This window comes from Aulonocara sp. 'chitande type north' Nkhata Bay, linkage group LG2 (assembly GCF_057382095.1).
Source record: "Aulonocara sp. 'chitande type north' Nkhata Bay isolate Kocher_YH1m ecotype deep benthic linkage group LG2, A_spYH_male_GT1.1, whole genome shotgun sequence".
NCBI classification, from domain to species: domain Eukaryota; kingdom Metazoa; phylum Chordata; class Actinopteri; order Cichliformes; family Cichlidae; genus Aulonocara; species Aulonocara sp. 'chitande type north' Nkhata Bay.
The window spans coordinates 19,426,521-19,442,500 of NC_141345.1; the positions used below are offsets into that span (position 1 = coordinate 19,426,521).

At 39.9% G+C, this 15,980-nt stretch overlaps 2 protein-coding genes across 3 annotated transcripts in view; both read right to left on the reverse strand.

Moving 5' to 3' along the window:
• The window catches only part of stag2b (STAG2 cohesin complex component b), a 28,873-nt gene extending 19,732 nt beyond the window's left edge, over positions 1–9,141 (reverse strand). The window contains exons 1-12 of one of the 2 annotated variants that reach the window (XM_086307732.1): positions 8,928–9,141; positions 6,755–6,879; positions 6,598–6,679; positions 6,339–6,482; positions 6,139–6,235; positions 5,853–5,929; positions 5,460–5,664; positions 4,188–4,339; positions 827–900; positions 594–717; positions 356–454; positions 113–192 (exon numbers count right to left, since the gene is read on the reverse strand). In XM_086307732.1, the coding sequence (XP_086163858.1) occupies positions 113–192; positions 356–454; positions 594–717; positions 827–900; positions 4,188–4,339; positions 5,460–5,664; positions 5,853–5,929; positions 6,139–6,235; positions 6,339–6,482; positions 6,598–6,679; positions 6,755–6,795 (1,175 nt within the window). In that variant the 5' untranslated portion in view covers positions 6,796–6,879; positions 8,928–9,141. The remainder of the gene's footprint in view (positions 1–112; positions 193–355; positions 455–593; positions 718–826; positions 901–4,187; positions 4,340–5,459; positions 5,665–5,852; positions 5,930–6,138; positions 6,236–6,338; positions 6,483–6,597; positions 6,680–6,754; positions 6,880–8,927) is intronic. The other variant, XM_086307742.1, reaches the window with a different exon arrangement.
• Positions 9,142–9,873: 732 nt separating this feature from the next.
• Positions 9,874–14,703, reverse strand: xiap (X-linked inhibitor of apoptosis). Its single transcript, XM_086307754.1, has 7 exons — positions 14,527–14,703; positions 12,235–12,523; positions 11,575–12,124; positions 11,360–11,459; positions 11,155–11,233; positions 10,680–10,719; positions 9,874–10,588 (listed from the first exon to the last, which is right to left on the reverse strand). Exons 2-7 carry the CDS (start codon positions 12,472–12,474, stop codon positions 10,395–10,397), a joined length of 1,203 nt encoding a protein of 400 aa, XP_086163880.1. The 5' UTR covers positions 12,475–12,523; positions 14,527–14,703; the 3' UTR covers positions 9,874–10,394.
• Between the last annotated feature and the right edge of the window lie 1,277 nt (positions 14,704–15,980).

Genomic DNA, 15,980 nt, shown 5'->3' on the forward strand with positions numbered 1-15,980 from the left:
CATGTACTTGATGCAAATCACAAAATTTACAAGTGCTCAGCCTTGAAGTATAAACTACGTCCCAATCACTTGTGCTGAACAACATTACATATTATCAAAAACAACCACTTACTTCAAGACAAGAGTAAGTAGCTTAATAGCTTGTACTGCTACATCATATTCTTTGTCAAGAGTCATAGAGACGATGCGGTCCTAAACAAAAGGAGAGACAGAAAACTTAATGAGTCATTTTGCCTCGCAAACTCCTGAATTACTGAAAGCATAGTTAAATAAAGACAAGCCCATGGAGTTTGTTTCTCCAAGTATGGAACAAATACAGTTGTTGTGTTTAAGTTGTCCAGCAGGTGGTGCTGACCTTAAAGCGACTGGTGAAGAGCTCCAGTCTGGCATTGAGTTCTCTGTTGTGATAGAGGCCCTGCAGTGCTGTGAGACACTTTAGACGTACTTCACCTTGCTGGAATAGAGTACGAAAGTATCCATTACTGGTTACTGCAGTTATCAACACACTCTTTTTAAAAAAATAAAATAAAATAAATTAAGTATACACCTTAAGAGGAGCTTTTAAAAAATTCAGAGTCCTTTGTATTGCCCACCTTATCGTGCATCGTCCATCCCACATACTTCAGATAGCTGTCGTTGAGGAAGGCATCACTATAGAGTTTCATCCACACTCCAATCTCTTCTATACAGATCGCCCTGATTTCTGCTATTGAATCCCTGTTAAAACATTATTTAATAAAAAAACGAATGAGGGCTGTTAGCAGTCTGTAGAAAAGACAGTGATAACAAAGTTCAAGACTGGATGCTGACTGACGTAAGGCCATACCGATATCTGTGCACAAACACTCCTTTGAATATTGCGTTCATCATGTTTTCAATCTCGTCCTGATTTTCCTGGAGCTGAAATTAAGAGCAGAAAAAACCATGTCAGCGCATTTTATCACACAAACACAGCAACTGACCAGACTGCAACAATAACTGGTGGTCAGGATGCATTGTTAACATAATAAGACTAGTGTGACAGTCAACTATGCCACCATGCTGCGGTGTGGCTGCACAGTGAACTAACAGATGGATGCCCTGTGGGACCTGCTGTTATATAACCAATAAACCCGCCATACAGGCTAAATAACACTTGGCATTATGGGTTCACCACCTACAGAGGAGCAGCAGTCACTATTCTTCCTAAACCAACAAATGTCTGCTCACAAGCTACAGTAATTCCTGTTTACATGGTTATATAGGTTCTTTCATGACTTGGGGAGAGTCCAAGTTTAACATCAATTGTTGATTTTGTAGAATACTGGTTTCAATTCTTTGAGGTGACCACAAAAAAAAAAAAAAAGGAACAAATAAAGAACAAACAATATACTGTGAATCTTTCACAAATCACCTGAGATTTCTGGTATCGTCATCTCTGATTCACAATAGAGTCCTTATTTTGAAACAAAGTTCAATTCAATAAATACTCTAGTTCAGAAGAATATACTGTGTATGCAATGACTATCACTCCCCCCCCCAAAAAAGTTCTGAGAGAAACTGGTCTGTATCCTCCCACTTCACGGGGGAAATGGGTACAAAGCGCTGTGTTGTTGCCAACACCGTCTCCAGCTGCTGAAACATAATAACCAGTTAAGCCCATTGTGTTCCACAACTCTGCACAGACGCAAGCTCTTACAAATTAAACAAATCAAGGACCAAAGTAGTTTTCTTCACCTAAACAGAGTAGGCTAAAATTTATCTGTTCAAATGGATTTGGTTACCAGGGAGTTTTCAAAGCTTGTTACTAATTTGCTAAATCTAAAATGGATCCATTCTTTACAGTTCAACTTTACTGTGTGCTAGATGATACACATTATTCTCACACATCAATGCTACACTTTTACCTCATTTACATAGCTACACTGGCAATATTTAAAAATCTATAGCTGCTTTCAATTAATGTAATGGCATCTGAATGTGTTGGCTTCGTGTCTAAAGGACTCTGGTCATTTTTCAAAAATGGAGAAAAAGAACATGAGAGTATGTGCACTAGGGCAGACACAGTAACATTTGCAAATCTGCTTGAACAGGGCATAAATCTGAAATGCATGCAGTCACATTAACAGGCAGACCTTGAACAGCAATAACATTTATCTCTCCAACTTCAATTTTCATTTGCACCAAGATTGAAGCATTAGTCATTTCTGTTACTTTCAAGCTGTAAGAGACGTCCTTCTCACAGCCTGTGTGGAAGGGGCAGGGAAGAGATGCCTCTCAGCTGCAGCATCATGCAGCACGTGCACACAGACACAGAATTAAACTTTCAAAAGTGTGGCTCCACTTCAACAGTCAACACGATGCTTGCCAACACAAATGCAACAAGTCTTTTAAACACAGGGCACACCTTTCTTATGCACCGCATCTCTCTGAATTAAGCAATTTTCTGTAATATTTATGAACTTTAAAAAAGTATACATTATTGAAAATTTTCTCAAAATATTGTGATATATTTTTGAGGCTATACAGCCTACCCAACTGCTCCTGTTTTTGTCTAACTGAAGGAAAAGCAGCATTTAATGCAAATAAATGAGGGGTGTTTTCAATCCTTCTTTTCCATAAGCTACTGTCATGGATGACAAACTACAGTTGTAGTTTGTCAGCATTATAACCATCAACAGCATAAATAAAATGCAAGCACAGAAGTAGAAGTCTAGTTAGCGTTTGTCCTGTAAACTTTAAGTTTTATATAACTGTTTAATACTTTAACAAAAGCTGACATAAATCTAAATTCTAATTCATCAGAAACTTGTACAACATTTTCATACATGTGGAAGATGAAGTTTTTTCTTTCTATTTGGGTCAAACATCTCCAGCTGCAAGCATCTCCTTCCTTTGTAGCCTGGTTTTACTCAACAGTATGTTTTTATCTCAATAAATGTGTTGTTTCCACATTTATGGGGAACAGTTGTATATGTATATATTGTATATATTATATACATTGCAAATATCAGTGCTTTGTTGGAGATTGTTGAAGTAGTTCTCTTTTAGGTACGAAACTGTCATTAGAGTGTGACACAATGCTCTTACTTTCAGACATGCCTGGCTTTGTCTCCTTGTTGTACACACAAAAGAACGTAAACAAATGGTTTTGCTACAGTAAAAATATTGCGATAGTAGGGCTGCACGATTAATCGTTAGAAAATCGCGAGCTTAATTCATACTTATGTGCGATCTCATTTCCAAATGACAACGATTTAAAAAAAAAAAGAAAAAAGAAAAAAGAGACGACGACGATTGTACCACATTTTGATCCGGGACGTAATCTGCATGAAAACAAGCGCTCACTCTTCCTGCTCAACAAATGACAAGGGCGGAGCCTTATACCACGTGATACAGAAGCTGGCTGCTAAAATTAGCAGGGAAAAAACAACGGAGAGCACGTCAGGGATGACGAGAAAGTGACTGGAGAAAATCCGTCCCGGTCAACCACCCAAACATCAATAACGGGAACCTTATACAGCACTTCCCTATACACGTCGAACTCCCGCAGGCACAAACAAATTACGGAGGCTATTACTTATCACCTGACCAAAGATATGGCTCCCATCAACACTGTGCAAAACGAGGGATTTAGGAAAATGATCAACACCCTAGACAAACGCTACACAGTGCCGTCCCGCAACTATTTTTCTATTGTTGCACTACCTGCTCTATACACGCAGTGTCGAGCAAAGGTGGAGACGAATTACAAGCAGTACAACATTTGGCGGAAACGACAAAATGTGAGACATTTGTTGTTTTTATGTTTATTTATTGTTTTTATGTTCAGTCTCAACTGTTACGAAGTTGATGTGCAGTTAATAAGTCCAATAAATATTTATACTGGAAAAGAAAATCGTGAGAGAATCGTGATCTCAATTCTAAGCAAAAAAAATCGTGATTCTCATTTTATGCAAAATCGTGCAGCCCTATGCGATAGGATACTTTTAACGTAAAAATGTATACCGGTACTATAGCTGATGATACAATGTGGCCCTAAGAAACAGTCGCCAATTATTTTGATACATTACCAAATCACTACTCAAACAAACCAGTTTTCAATGTGAAGTTTAAGTGTCAAACGTACAAATGAATAAACATGACATGTGCTTAATGTAATAAGCTGCATGACAAAAACAAATGCAACCAATTGTTGCAATGCTTACCTCTTTACGTTTTTGCAACAGCAGCTCCAGCCTGTCATTTGCCCTTTTAGCGACCATTTTATTTCTCTCTGCCTCATACTGGCGCTGGGTGTTGTCCATGTTGATGCTCAAGTTTAGAGCTACATTCACCAGGGCTGTCATCAGCTTCATGGCTGTCAAAAACACAACAAAGAACATGAAGAAATAAAATAATTTCTGTTATCTGTAGATTATTTCAAAACTATCTCTCATTAAGTTATGTGAGCTTATCTGACATCAGTGGGTTTTGGTATTAATAATTTGCAATGAAAGTTAGTTCTGATTGCACTACAGAGCAAAATTGCAATACCTTAAATTTAGAGGATGGTGAAATGGTCACAACTGGAACAATATTTGTATTTTAGGAAAAAAAAAAATGTTTGGGTTCCTTTAATTCTGACTAAGTAGACACCTTGAATTCAAGTATGCTTTACAAAAGACGACAAGTCACCAAACTCAAAGCAAATTGATTATGAATAAATCCAGTTTTAGCAACATCTGGGTAACACAGTAGCTTAGGTGCAGAGAACAATCATTAACTAGTGTATTATCTAAAATAACTATCCACCAGCTGAAACAGGCCAGCCTGCCAAGACCAACACTCACACCCAAACAGAAGCACAAAAAAAAGCATACTGAAAGTTCATGACAACAACTTTCCAGATAGAAAAAACCCCTGTATGTTTTATAGTCACAGTACCCACGTGACAGAGTAAGCATTAAGCCTAACAATATCGCCTATGTGTTCTACACAGCTCGGATTATTGTAGAGCATATGATCAAGATTCTTCTGCGTTTTTTTAATGCGTTTAAATCCCCCTTTGCTGCTTACATTTATCCTAAGTGTTCATGTGTACACAACATGCTCATAATAAAGACTTCAGTTGCCCTGCCCTTAGGAGTGTAAAAACATTTAAAAGAATCTAATCACAAAAAATAACTTAAAACATTTGTGCAGGTGGCCCATCTAGGTTGATCACTGGGGTTATTAACTTTAATACTACTATGAAACAAAATGTGCAGACTGTATAAAAAAAAAACTAGAGTTTACACCAATGAAAATTTCTGACCTCATAAATATCCAAGAGCACTACAAATGAGTCTCCAGTTCAAACACAAGGATACAACAAGGAAGAACCTTTAAAACACACAACTTTTCCCAGCTAGCTAACTGTTGTATGCTTGGAAAAGAAGCTATTGATTGTAAATCAGCACAAACACTTAAATATAATTCATAAACACACACAATCTTACCTGCCAGTGTTGAGGTGTGTCTGAAGGCTCGGACTTGGGAATCCGATAGTCCGGTGAGAAGGGAGATGACTGTGTCCATCATATACTCATCATAGATGATACTGTATTGACACTGGCGCACTAGCACCGAAATGAATTCACAAAAGCTTGTTTTGAACTTCTTCCACTGGGGCCCGGCTATGGTTAGAGGGTAGTCACCGCTGTCCTGCAAAGTACACAGAGGAACGACAGTCCTTCACTACAATGACTAGTACAAGTGGCAGTTATCTACCACAAATTAGCAAAGTTTATTGTCCTTGGTACGTACATGAATTCTGTATTTGGCATCTGAAATCAAACTTAAGTGATTTATAGCGAATATGGTGTGATTATTAGTCTAATGTGGTAACTTGCCTCATCAAATTCCTCTGTCATCCGTCGGATGATCTCAGAGTTCTGCATGTTGCGAAACATTTCTCCAGTAACCACACCTGACAGGAAAAAACACAGAAGAAGAAGGAGAAGATGAAGAATAAAGAGGTTAGACAGAAGACAATTTCCTGAGTGGAAAAGCAGAACTACTGATTCAGATGAGTGGAGGGAGGTTCTGCAGGACAACAAAGACTACATACTTCCTCAATATAGTTTAAAAAACAGCCAATCGTGTAGTATTCGTACTGAAGCTGAGAAACATAAATACCTTTGCATCCTGAGCACTGGATGAAGAAATTGATGAGATCCAACAGTGCAACATCTCTGTCATGTTTGTAAGATTCAATCCAGTCATCAACAACAGACTGCAAGAAGATGGGGACAAGCACAAGTTGTGTATTTTTTTCTCTTACTGAGTAAAAGAAAAGGGAAAAAAGGTGGCAATTTCAAAGGGTTTCCTGTTCATACCTGCATTGCACTCCTTCCCAGCTTCACAACCTCAAACAGCATCATGTTTTCCATGCCATTCTCTTGGTGGTGGCCATTTATACGGCCTGCTCCTTTCCCTCCTTTTCCTTTCTCCCCTGCTGCCTTCTTCCCCTTCTTTCCACCCTGGGAAAGTAGTGAAAAAACAAATATAAATCTGAGAACCACTGCAGAGCGTAAGGAAAGAAAAACAATGTGTGTTACCAATACTTGTGCAATGGTCCATTTGTTGCATCTATACCTTTCCTTTAGCTGAATTTGCACTCCTTCCATCAGGATCCTCAGAGAAGTCTGTGTCTGAGGAGAATCGAGTGTCTGTATCCCTGACAAAAACAAATAACTGCATGAGATATCATATCAACCTTAACAATAAATGTAAACTATTAGTAGATACTTACTGAGTATAGGCGAACTCTGATGGTATTTCTGGTGCTATCATTGTTGCAACATCTTCTGGATAACTTTAACTTACGACTGGCTTATAATCCTCACAAAATACAAGGCAGGAGACGTTGCATGTGACCTAGAATATGGAGCAGAATTGTTGTAGAGTGCTACACATGCAGTCTTATTGCACATTTCACCAGCAACACTGAAAACTAAACAAAATAAACACTTTGTGTTTCCAGAAATCACAGCATCTGTAGTGAGCAAATGTTACTTTGATGTCTTTGAAAGAGAGAGTGAGAGAGGAAAAAAGAAAAAAAGTTTTCACATGGTAACAGGGGGCGGACACAAACGCTCCTGTCATGCTCACTGTCCAACCATTGGCTCCCTCCCTTTCTCTGCTCTCCTGGGTTTACAGACAACGTCATACAATCAAGACCGGAGTGTCTTCCTCAATGTCCAAATATGGCACTGCCCTATCCGCCCCATACATATCTCAACCAATCAAATGCCAGTATCAACATCAACAAGATTCTGCAGGCCACAGGGAAACTATTGCATGGTTGTGAAGTGTAAATTAGTGGCACACAGATCAAAGTAGCAAGTAGAAGTAACTTTTCAAATCAGGACTAATACCATGTCCACTCTGAACCAAATGTAATTTTTTCTGTAGCAGTCAGTGAAATCAATAAAAGCCCTACCGAGTAAACAATTCAGTCTGGAAAAGACAAACTCCACCCATTATACACCAGGTTGGGTGCAGTGAGTCCCTCTTTCAGTCCTAGTACACTTAGAGCTAACATACACAACCTTGTCATTCTTCCATTATTAAACCAGACACAATTACTTAGTAAACTTTAAGGCCGACTATCCGATTTAAATCGAAAGTAACGTTAGCAAATTGATTCTTACAATTTCACGCAAAATGAAGGCTCACGCGTGCCAAATTACAGGTTATTACTGTTTACTGTGAATTAAATAGTAAACGTGAAATTGGTTAACATCAGCTAACAACAAAGCAAAGAGTAGTGCTCAATATGATGATGTTTCTATGACTATGTGAGTTTCAGCTTTTCACAGTTAATTCTTGGTTTGAGAGTTTGGTACCGTACCCATTTCCTTGATAGTGAGGGGGATACTGCATGACAAGACGGGATTCGTGCAGACAGAAAAAGTGGCGCCAAATCGGGGAGTGTATCTCATAAACTTGTTAATGCGAAACGACAGTAAAGAATGCTATATAACAAAAAACACGCTAATGTGAAACTCAACTGTGTGAATTTTTCAAGGACAACTATACCACCAACTACCGGCTCCGCTCGCCCCAACGCTGCCGACACGGAGCCGCTCTTCGTCGGTTCCTGTCAAAATTGACGCCGGTGCGCTGCTGGTGCTAGCGCGAGTAGCTAAGTAACCGTGGATTTTTGGCGTATTTTCCCCAGCGTCAGCTAGTTGAAATTTGATGAAGTAAGCATGCGCTACTTAGGGAAAACAAACTATGAATAGCCAAATAAGAAGAACGAGAAGCGCATACAATGCAATATCGTCAGATTTTCAGAACATGCCAGCGTTTACCATTGCTATACTAGTTGGACCATAATAACAAAACAACGCAAGCCTTTCTGTACTAGCGTAAGCTAATATTAGCCAGAACACAATAAGGCTAGTCAGCAATGCTGCCGTGTACATTAACTAATTTCTGTCTACGTGTCACTCGTAACCAGTCTTCGTCCGAAGATAAAGTAAATAATAGCAGATAAACTCCAATGGACGAGCTGAAAATAACTCCCACTAGTTAGCAATGCTAAGAGCTACTGCTAACGTTACCTAAAAAAAACATCACGTCCTTGCGTCCTCCATCTTGCCTCGGGAGTTCCAGTACCGTATTGCATAAGCAACAAACACTTTGTTTACAAATATATAAAGTGCAAGTAAGTCGGTTGTGGCAATAAAACGCTTCGGTCTGTTCCGAGCTACGTATTTTGCGCCGCTGTGTAAAAAATCCAGTTCGTTAGCCTGCTAACAACCGAAGTAGCCATGTTCCGCGAGCTAGCGAAGCGACTTGGTTCAGGCAGACATCCGCGCTCTGCGCTCATCTAAAGCTAGCCTGGCTAGCAAGACAGCTAGCAAAATACAAATCAACTAAGTTCCAGATAGCTCTCCGCCATTTTACAGCTAACTTACCTTGTTGTGAAATGTAGTCCCGGTACAATCGTAACTTTTACTACTCGTATACAGCCTCCGTCTGAATTCCGCCACAATTCTGTAAAAAGAGTTTAAAAGTCGCGGTCAGAGGCGGTTTCGGACGTTCTCTCACCCCGCTTGCTCCGTAGTTCGGTTTGTTGTTTCGACGACCTGGGAGGAGGATATCCTGGTGCAGAGCTACCACCTAGCGGCCACAATACTCGCACTGAATGCACGGTTTATAGCCTGACATCTAGTGGTAACTGACGAGAACTGCACGGAAACACTACCGCCTCTGTTTTCCGTGGGCTAGCTTTTCTAGCCATTTGTTTTGTATGTATAAAAGGAGCACACAATACTGACCTAGGATGTTACTATTTGAAGTATCGTAGCAAATCTGTATGGTTCTCGTCTGCAGTTCCCTCCCAGTTCACAGTGACAACTTACACACAAACAAAAACAAACTAAGGAGCTAAGCAACATATAGACAAGGTATTTTGTTTAGCACATCAGATAAGACAGTTCTCCAATTCTGCTGTAAGGGTTAAAACACCCCCCCCTACTGTCCTTTAGGAAGATTGTGGAGGTATGTAAAGACGACACCTGATGGTCCGTCACGAGATACTTAATAAAATACAGATCTAATTCCTACAAGATCATTACTCTATATGAGTAATGATTTTTACCATAATTGAAACTAAAATGCTGCACAAAAATTAAAAATCTGTTTCTAAATCTGATTAATTTGGGTCAGTTCTTGTATATTTTACCATCTGCCATCACTTCAGTTTATAGGCAGTCAAATGCCACATCACTCTTACACTTTCTCAAACCTCATCTGATAGAAATGTGACTTTCTAGCTAACATTGCACAATCAGTGCACCGGGATCATCTCTGCAAATACAACACAAAACATTTTGTTTAGTGATGAAATGAAACTCCAAGTCTGCATAATTATTTATTCACACTTAATTAAAGAAACAATAAAATGATTCTTACATTACAATGGTTAACTCCAACCCCTAAACTTGAGCTTAGAAATGTAAAGGCACAGCAACTGGTTCTATACATAAAACACACAAGTTAAATCCGAATAAATAGGATAAAAGTGGATGAAAATGACAGCAATAACATCAAAGTCAATTTATCTGTGGTAAGTGATGCATTAGAATACATAAACCAAAAGAAAGGCACTTCTGGCAAAATGTGTTTCAAAATAGGAACGGCCCTTTAATGTGTATTTACATCTCAAGGAACTATTTATAAAACCATCTACATCTATACAGATATTTACCATTGTAAGGACTAGGAAAATATAGTTTTACACATTATCATTCTAAGATTTATTAAAGAAAATTGATCCATAAATAATATTATAGGCTCTCTACTTTACAATTACGATATAATTACAATATTATAATGACAGCGTAAAAGCAGCATTGCGTCTGAGCAAGAGTATATTGTTCTCAAGCAATATAGGTCTTGATCTTCTGTGTTATGTCTTGACAGCAGATCGGACACTTGTTGAGGGCCTGTGAACAATTCTCACAAGCAACAAGGTGAGCGCATGGAATGAATACAATGGCAATATCTCTGTCCATGCATATTTTGCACTGTTTTTCCCTCTGCAGCCTCTGTAGTTTCTCCAGTGGGTCCTCATCTGACATAAAATTAAATAAACAGAAGTCAGCACTGCTCAGACTTTGTTTCATGATGTATCTGGGGCACTGAAGTAAAAAAGAAAAATGTACCTTCCATATCTTCTGAAACTGGATTTTGATGACTTGAAGCCTGGAAGCAGAGAAAAACAAAATCCTGTGATTGAGATCACTGAAGACCGTAAGTCCTTTAATTATGACGCTCCTTTCACACGCTAAAATGGAACACTAAGCTTATTTTAACTAGAGCCCAATCTGGGACTACTGATGATTTTTCTGGTGTAGAAAATTAATATACTCCCAAATATTCATATACACCCATTTATACATATAAAGTGTGGTACATTTCCAAAACAAGTTAGTGATTGTCTGTGAAGAACAATGTGAGCCTTCCTGCTTTGCAATCCATGATGAAAACCTTTCTAAACTAACCTTAAGATTTTCAGCACTGTTCAACTTTCATTTGGGCACATACACCAGACCTCTAGTGTTGATATTGACAGTGCTTTAAGGGAATGTTAATTTGTAGTTTACGCATCCACAACTTGTGGAAAAAGCAAAAACTTACAGCTCTGTCATGTTGTGGTCTTTGTAGCTGGATGCTGTTGACAAATTCTGGCCCTTTGTTTGCCAAAAGGAAGCTGCACCTGTTTTAAAACAGTATATACTTAAAACAGACGCAAATGCCACAGAACAAAGAAGACAACCTGTGTGTGTGTATAGATATGTGTAAAAGCATATTAAGAAGACGGGGGTACCATAGTTGTTCTTACCCTGGGTAGTGTTTGGCATGCTCCACCCAAGGGTCTTCCTCAGGCTGCCAATTGTTCAAGCCTCCACCGCAATGGAAACACAAGACTGCGTCTCCTCTTCCTGCAAGGATACAAATTACATTTGATTGCATTCACAGCTACCTACTAGAAAATTTAGATCATACATTTTAAAATGTTGCACAATGTTTCTTTAGCCTCAAACACCTGAACATTACCTGTGCTGTAGAAGCCAGCTCTGGCAAGCCTCTCGTGGTCAATAGGGTGCCGGACACCAGCAAAAGTAGCACGCCTTGCCTCAAAATTCTGCATTAAGGCCGGGTCATTTGCACGCAGATTGTTGCTGGCATCCTCCTCTATACCTGTCTGGATTGGGATGTTCCCAACATCATGCCCAAGGATAAAGTAGCAGTTGGGATAATGCTTGCTGTGCTCACTCCAGGCAGAATCTCCTGGTTCCCACCCATTCAGCCGACCACCACAGCAGAAACACTGAACCTTGTCACTCTGCCCCACGTAAAAGAAGCCGGCTTGGGCCAGATCTCTGGGTCTCACCGGAGTACGGTTGGGCCAAGAAGAGAAGGTCCGAAGTCGGGCTTCTTCATTTCTCATGTGAGGAACTATAGGGTAGGGGGCCTCATCAACCACTTCACCTGTTCTCAAACGATATTCCACGTCTCCTACTTCTTCACTGATTAGTGCAGTATTGGAATTCTGGTTAAAACTGGTACGGTGGACGCAGGTGAGAAACGTGCATGATGGAGAAAACTGTGAGAATGAGAAAATTAGAATTGGATCAATTTGGAAGAAAACCAAACAGACAAAAAAAAAGTGAAATATTAACCACTTCCACTTTTTCATGTTACAAGTTTGATTACCTGCTTGTGCTTGTCTACAGGCCTGTCTCCACTGTACCAATTATCCACAGTCATATTACAGCTGAAACAGCGGACACGGTCAGACTCGCCAGTGTAGAAGAAACCAGCCTGTGCCAGTGTTTCCGCAGGCACCTTGTTAGCAAGGTTGGAGCCACGGAATGAGTCTATGCGTCTTGTCAACGAGGAAAAATCGGGCGCATTGTCCGACTCCCAAAGACCATCTTGACTGAGATCACACATGATTGAAACAGGAAGCTGTAGGGATTTGTTAACTTGATGGACAGATGATCTGCAAATAGAAAGAAACAGGATATGTTTGAAAAAAAAAATGGTACAGTCTCCTCATTTGCTTGTTTGTTTGTAAACAGACTCTTCAGTGGTTAAATTCCTGCATTTCCATGTCTGGCACCAGAGAGCCAAACGGCACATCTGCAGGGTCTCTGTACCTTTAAGAGAATGCCAGCCTGTTATCACATGCAGGAACTGAATGTTCCATGTGAGGGATGGGCACTGGAGAGGCAGGTTTGTCTACAGGCACATTGCATATTACACCACATAAAAGGGTTATACTGCTCGAAGATACAATGCAGCAGAGATCTCAAACAAAAGGCCCAGGAGCCAGAATCAGCCGGTTCGGTTCGCTGTACAGCTTTGGAAAATGTGAAAGAAGGAATGTATTTTGGGCTTTTGACTGTAGTTTTACTGCTTTTCCTATTGACAGAGACCTCCCCGTTCATAACACACCAAAGTAATTAAGTAATACATAAACAATAAAATGACAGAATAGTTCCTGTTTTATCTGTCTACAATAATAATGTCTGTTTTTTCTTTTCAAAAAGGTAATGTGTAATGTAATGTGTTAGTCCCCATAGGGAAATAGTTCCTCTGCATTTAACCCATTCACCCAGTGAAGCAGTGGGCAGCCACCAATGCAGCACCCGGGGAGCAGTGTGTAGGGACGGTACCTTGCTCAGGGGTACCTCGGGGTAGCCGTTCAGTGGAGTCGAACCCCCGACCTTCCGATCATGGCGCCACCACTCTACCTACTGAGCTATCCCTGCCCTTTTACTCTGCCCAGAGTTTTGTTTTGTTTTTTGTTTGTTTTTTAAAGGGAGGAGGCGAGCATTTTCTGTGAATTAACAGAAACTTTCTCTTTTACAATTACAGCACAGTCTGAGAAATGAGCTGCCAGAACTTCTGAAAGTTTATGCATTTATTTCTTACAATTTAACCCTGGAGAGCTGTGCTGACAGGTTTCTTTGATCTACTGCAGCAGTGTTTCTATGGCCTGAAGAAAATCTGAGAAGTACTGTTGAAATCACCCTTCTTTTTTGATACCTCAAGTATGAGATTTTGCAGATAAACTTCTTAACGCTGAGAGTAAGGGTAGTTTCACTGGGCTTGAGGTCTAAAGTGAGCTTGTATGTGGCCTTAGAAGAAAAATGAGTTTGACATCCTGGCAATGCAGAATATGAGGAAAGAGAGCAATAATAACCCAAGGCGTGAAACTATGATTTCAGAATCTTTACATTCCTCAGCGTCATAGTTTGACGCAAAATGGACTTATCGTCCAACGACAGCACACAGTCACCGATTGTGTGCTGGGTCAGATGTTTAAACAGCTGTTTATCAGCTGATACGTTGCCGTATTGATGGGATGCGATCTTTGAACTGTCTTTAGGTGTCTGCATTATTTCAAGTAAATCAATCGCCAGCGTCATCCTTTTATTTTTTTTTTAACTTGAGCCAAGACTGCATCGTCCCACGCATTAAAATGCTCACTTTTTGACTGACTCGTAACTGCGAACGACATCTAACCGAAAGTAAAACCAGCGACAGGGGAGTTTTCCCACAAGCAGTTCCACGTGTTTCTTTTAACATTTATTAATGATCAGAGTGGAGAGGATATAACCCCAGCAAATTCCAGAAAGGCCCCACAGCTTTGCTTCAGTTGAACACGACACAGAAGCCGTACTGTTTCTGGGAAACGCCGAGAACAATGACAGTAACTGACAGCCAAGACCTCGCTAAACCCACACCGTGTTTTCGTTCAGTTAGAAATTAGTCAATACAGTTACCTAAAAGTGCTTTTATATGTAAAATGTAAACACCCAAAGCGACAATCTTGGACTCTGACCTGTGCTTTGGATCTGTACTGCTAGGATCGTAAGCGGAATCGCGAATGCTAGCTTCAGAGTGCTTGGTAGCTACATTAGCTTAGCCTTTTTACCCAACGCTAGCTAGGTCACCCAGTGACTTATCGAATATAATAACGAAATTTTAAATGTTTACCTTTCAACACAGCTCCTCTGTTTCCTCCAGATAGTGTAGAGTGCGAACACCTCGGAAAGGAGACTCCGGTGAAGTCTTTTGTGACCTCCCTGTCAGGAAGTGAAAACAGCCTTATCAGGTGACGTCAGGAAAGGGTTGTGCCGTGGTGGTTTTCCGTGTTTGGCCAGATCTCTTGGAAAAAGAAATTTTTGATATTAATAATATTTTTAAACCTGGATTACTTATGTAAGAGTCAAATTGCATTAAAATGCTTCTACGTTCTGATCAGAATGGGGGTTCGCTCAAAATGGCTTAGTATCGTCCAGGAGAGCTATGTTTATAAGCCAACAAGCTACATTTGTAGTCCGTTTTCTGATTTAGTTGCATTTCAGCTGTCAGCTACGCCGTTTAATTTAAATGTATCTCCTATCGAATCCGCCAGTCACAGAGCAGCAAGCCAATGCACTTAGGAAAATGGCAGAAATGGTAAAAACGACCTCAAACTGAGCATCAGAATGGGGAAGAAAGGTGATTTAAACACGGTTGCTGGTGCAAGATGGGCAAATCTGATAATAAACTGCTAATCTACTGGGATTTTCCTGCAATACTAGTATTTAATAAATAAATAAAATAAATAAAAAAAACTATTCAGTGAATGTCAGTTGCAAGGTATGAAGAAGCGCATAATGTGGTGTGAACACCACACCTTGGTATGTTGTTCTTTGCATTTTATTAAACACACAATAAACATTGAGGTAGATGAGACTCAGCAATAGACTACACCCGATGGCATTCCTGTGAGCTGAGAACATGTTTGTTTTCAGTTTTATTTGTCATATGCAAGTTAGCACATGGTCAACATTGTAATGAAATGTGTTTGACGAGCAGCAGTCACTAAGCAGCATGATACAGTAGAAGAAAATATAATAAAATAAAATAAAGTAATAAAAAATAGTAAGGAGCAAAATATTAGAGAGATGTGGTAAAAGAGAAAGATGACTAAATATATATGTATCTATAAATATAAATATATGTACACTAGTGATTAAATAAGAAAATCTTGAAAAGAAATATGAAGGGAGGGCAGATGGGATATTGCACAGGAATGAGCAGCAGAAAATTACAGTATTGCACTTTTAAATATAAATAGCAATAACAATAACGTGGAGTGACCAGTGCAGATTAAACAGAGTACTTGTGAAGCTGCAGGTAGCTTCTGAGTGCGTCCTGTGGACTGTGTTGTGTGTGTTTAAGTGTTGTGGTTGAGGTGTCGTATGGCTTGGTGGTAAAAACTGTTTTTGAGTCTTGTAGTCCGAGCAGACAGACTCCTGTAACGTCTGCCAGATGGTAACAAGGAGAACAGCTGATGTGCTGGGTGGCTGTGGTCCTTGATGATGCTGTGTGCTTTACGGAGGCATCGCTGGAGATAAATGTCCTGCATGGCAGGAAGCCTCGTGCCAGTGATGTGCTCTGCT

What these genes read in the sequence shown, in the direction of transcription:
- xiap (XM_086307754.1), bottom strand. Translation starts at nt 12,474, where the DNA reads ATGTGTGATCTCAGTCAAGATGGTCTTTGGGAGTCGGACAATGCGCCC. An exon ending in AGCTGGCTTCTACAGCACAG is followed by an intron (nt 11,460 to 11,574) that starts GTAATGTTCAGG and finishes GTATCCTTGCAG; the next exon opens with GAAGAGGAGACGCAGTCTTG. An exon ending in CATGCCAAACACTACCCAGG is followed by an intron (nt 11,234 to 11,359) that starts GTAAGAACAACT and finishes GTTTTAAAACAG; the next exon opens with GTGCAGCTTCCTTTTGGCAA.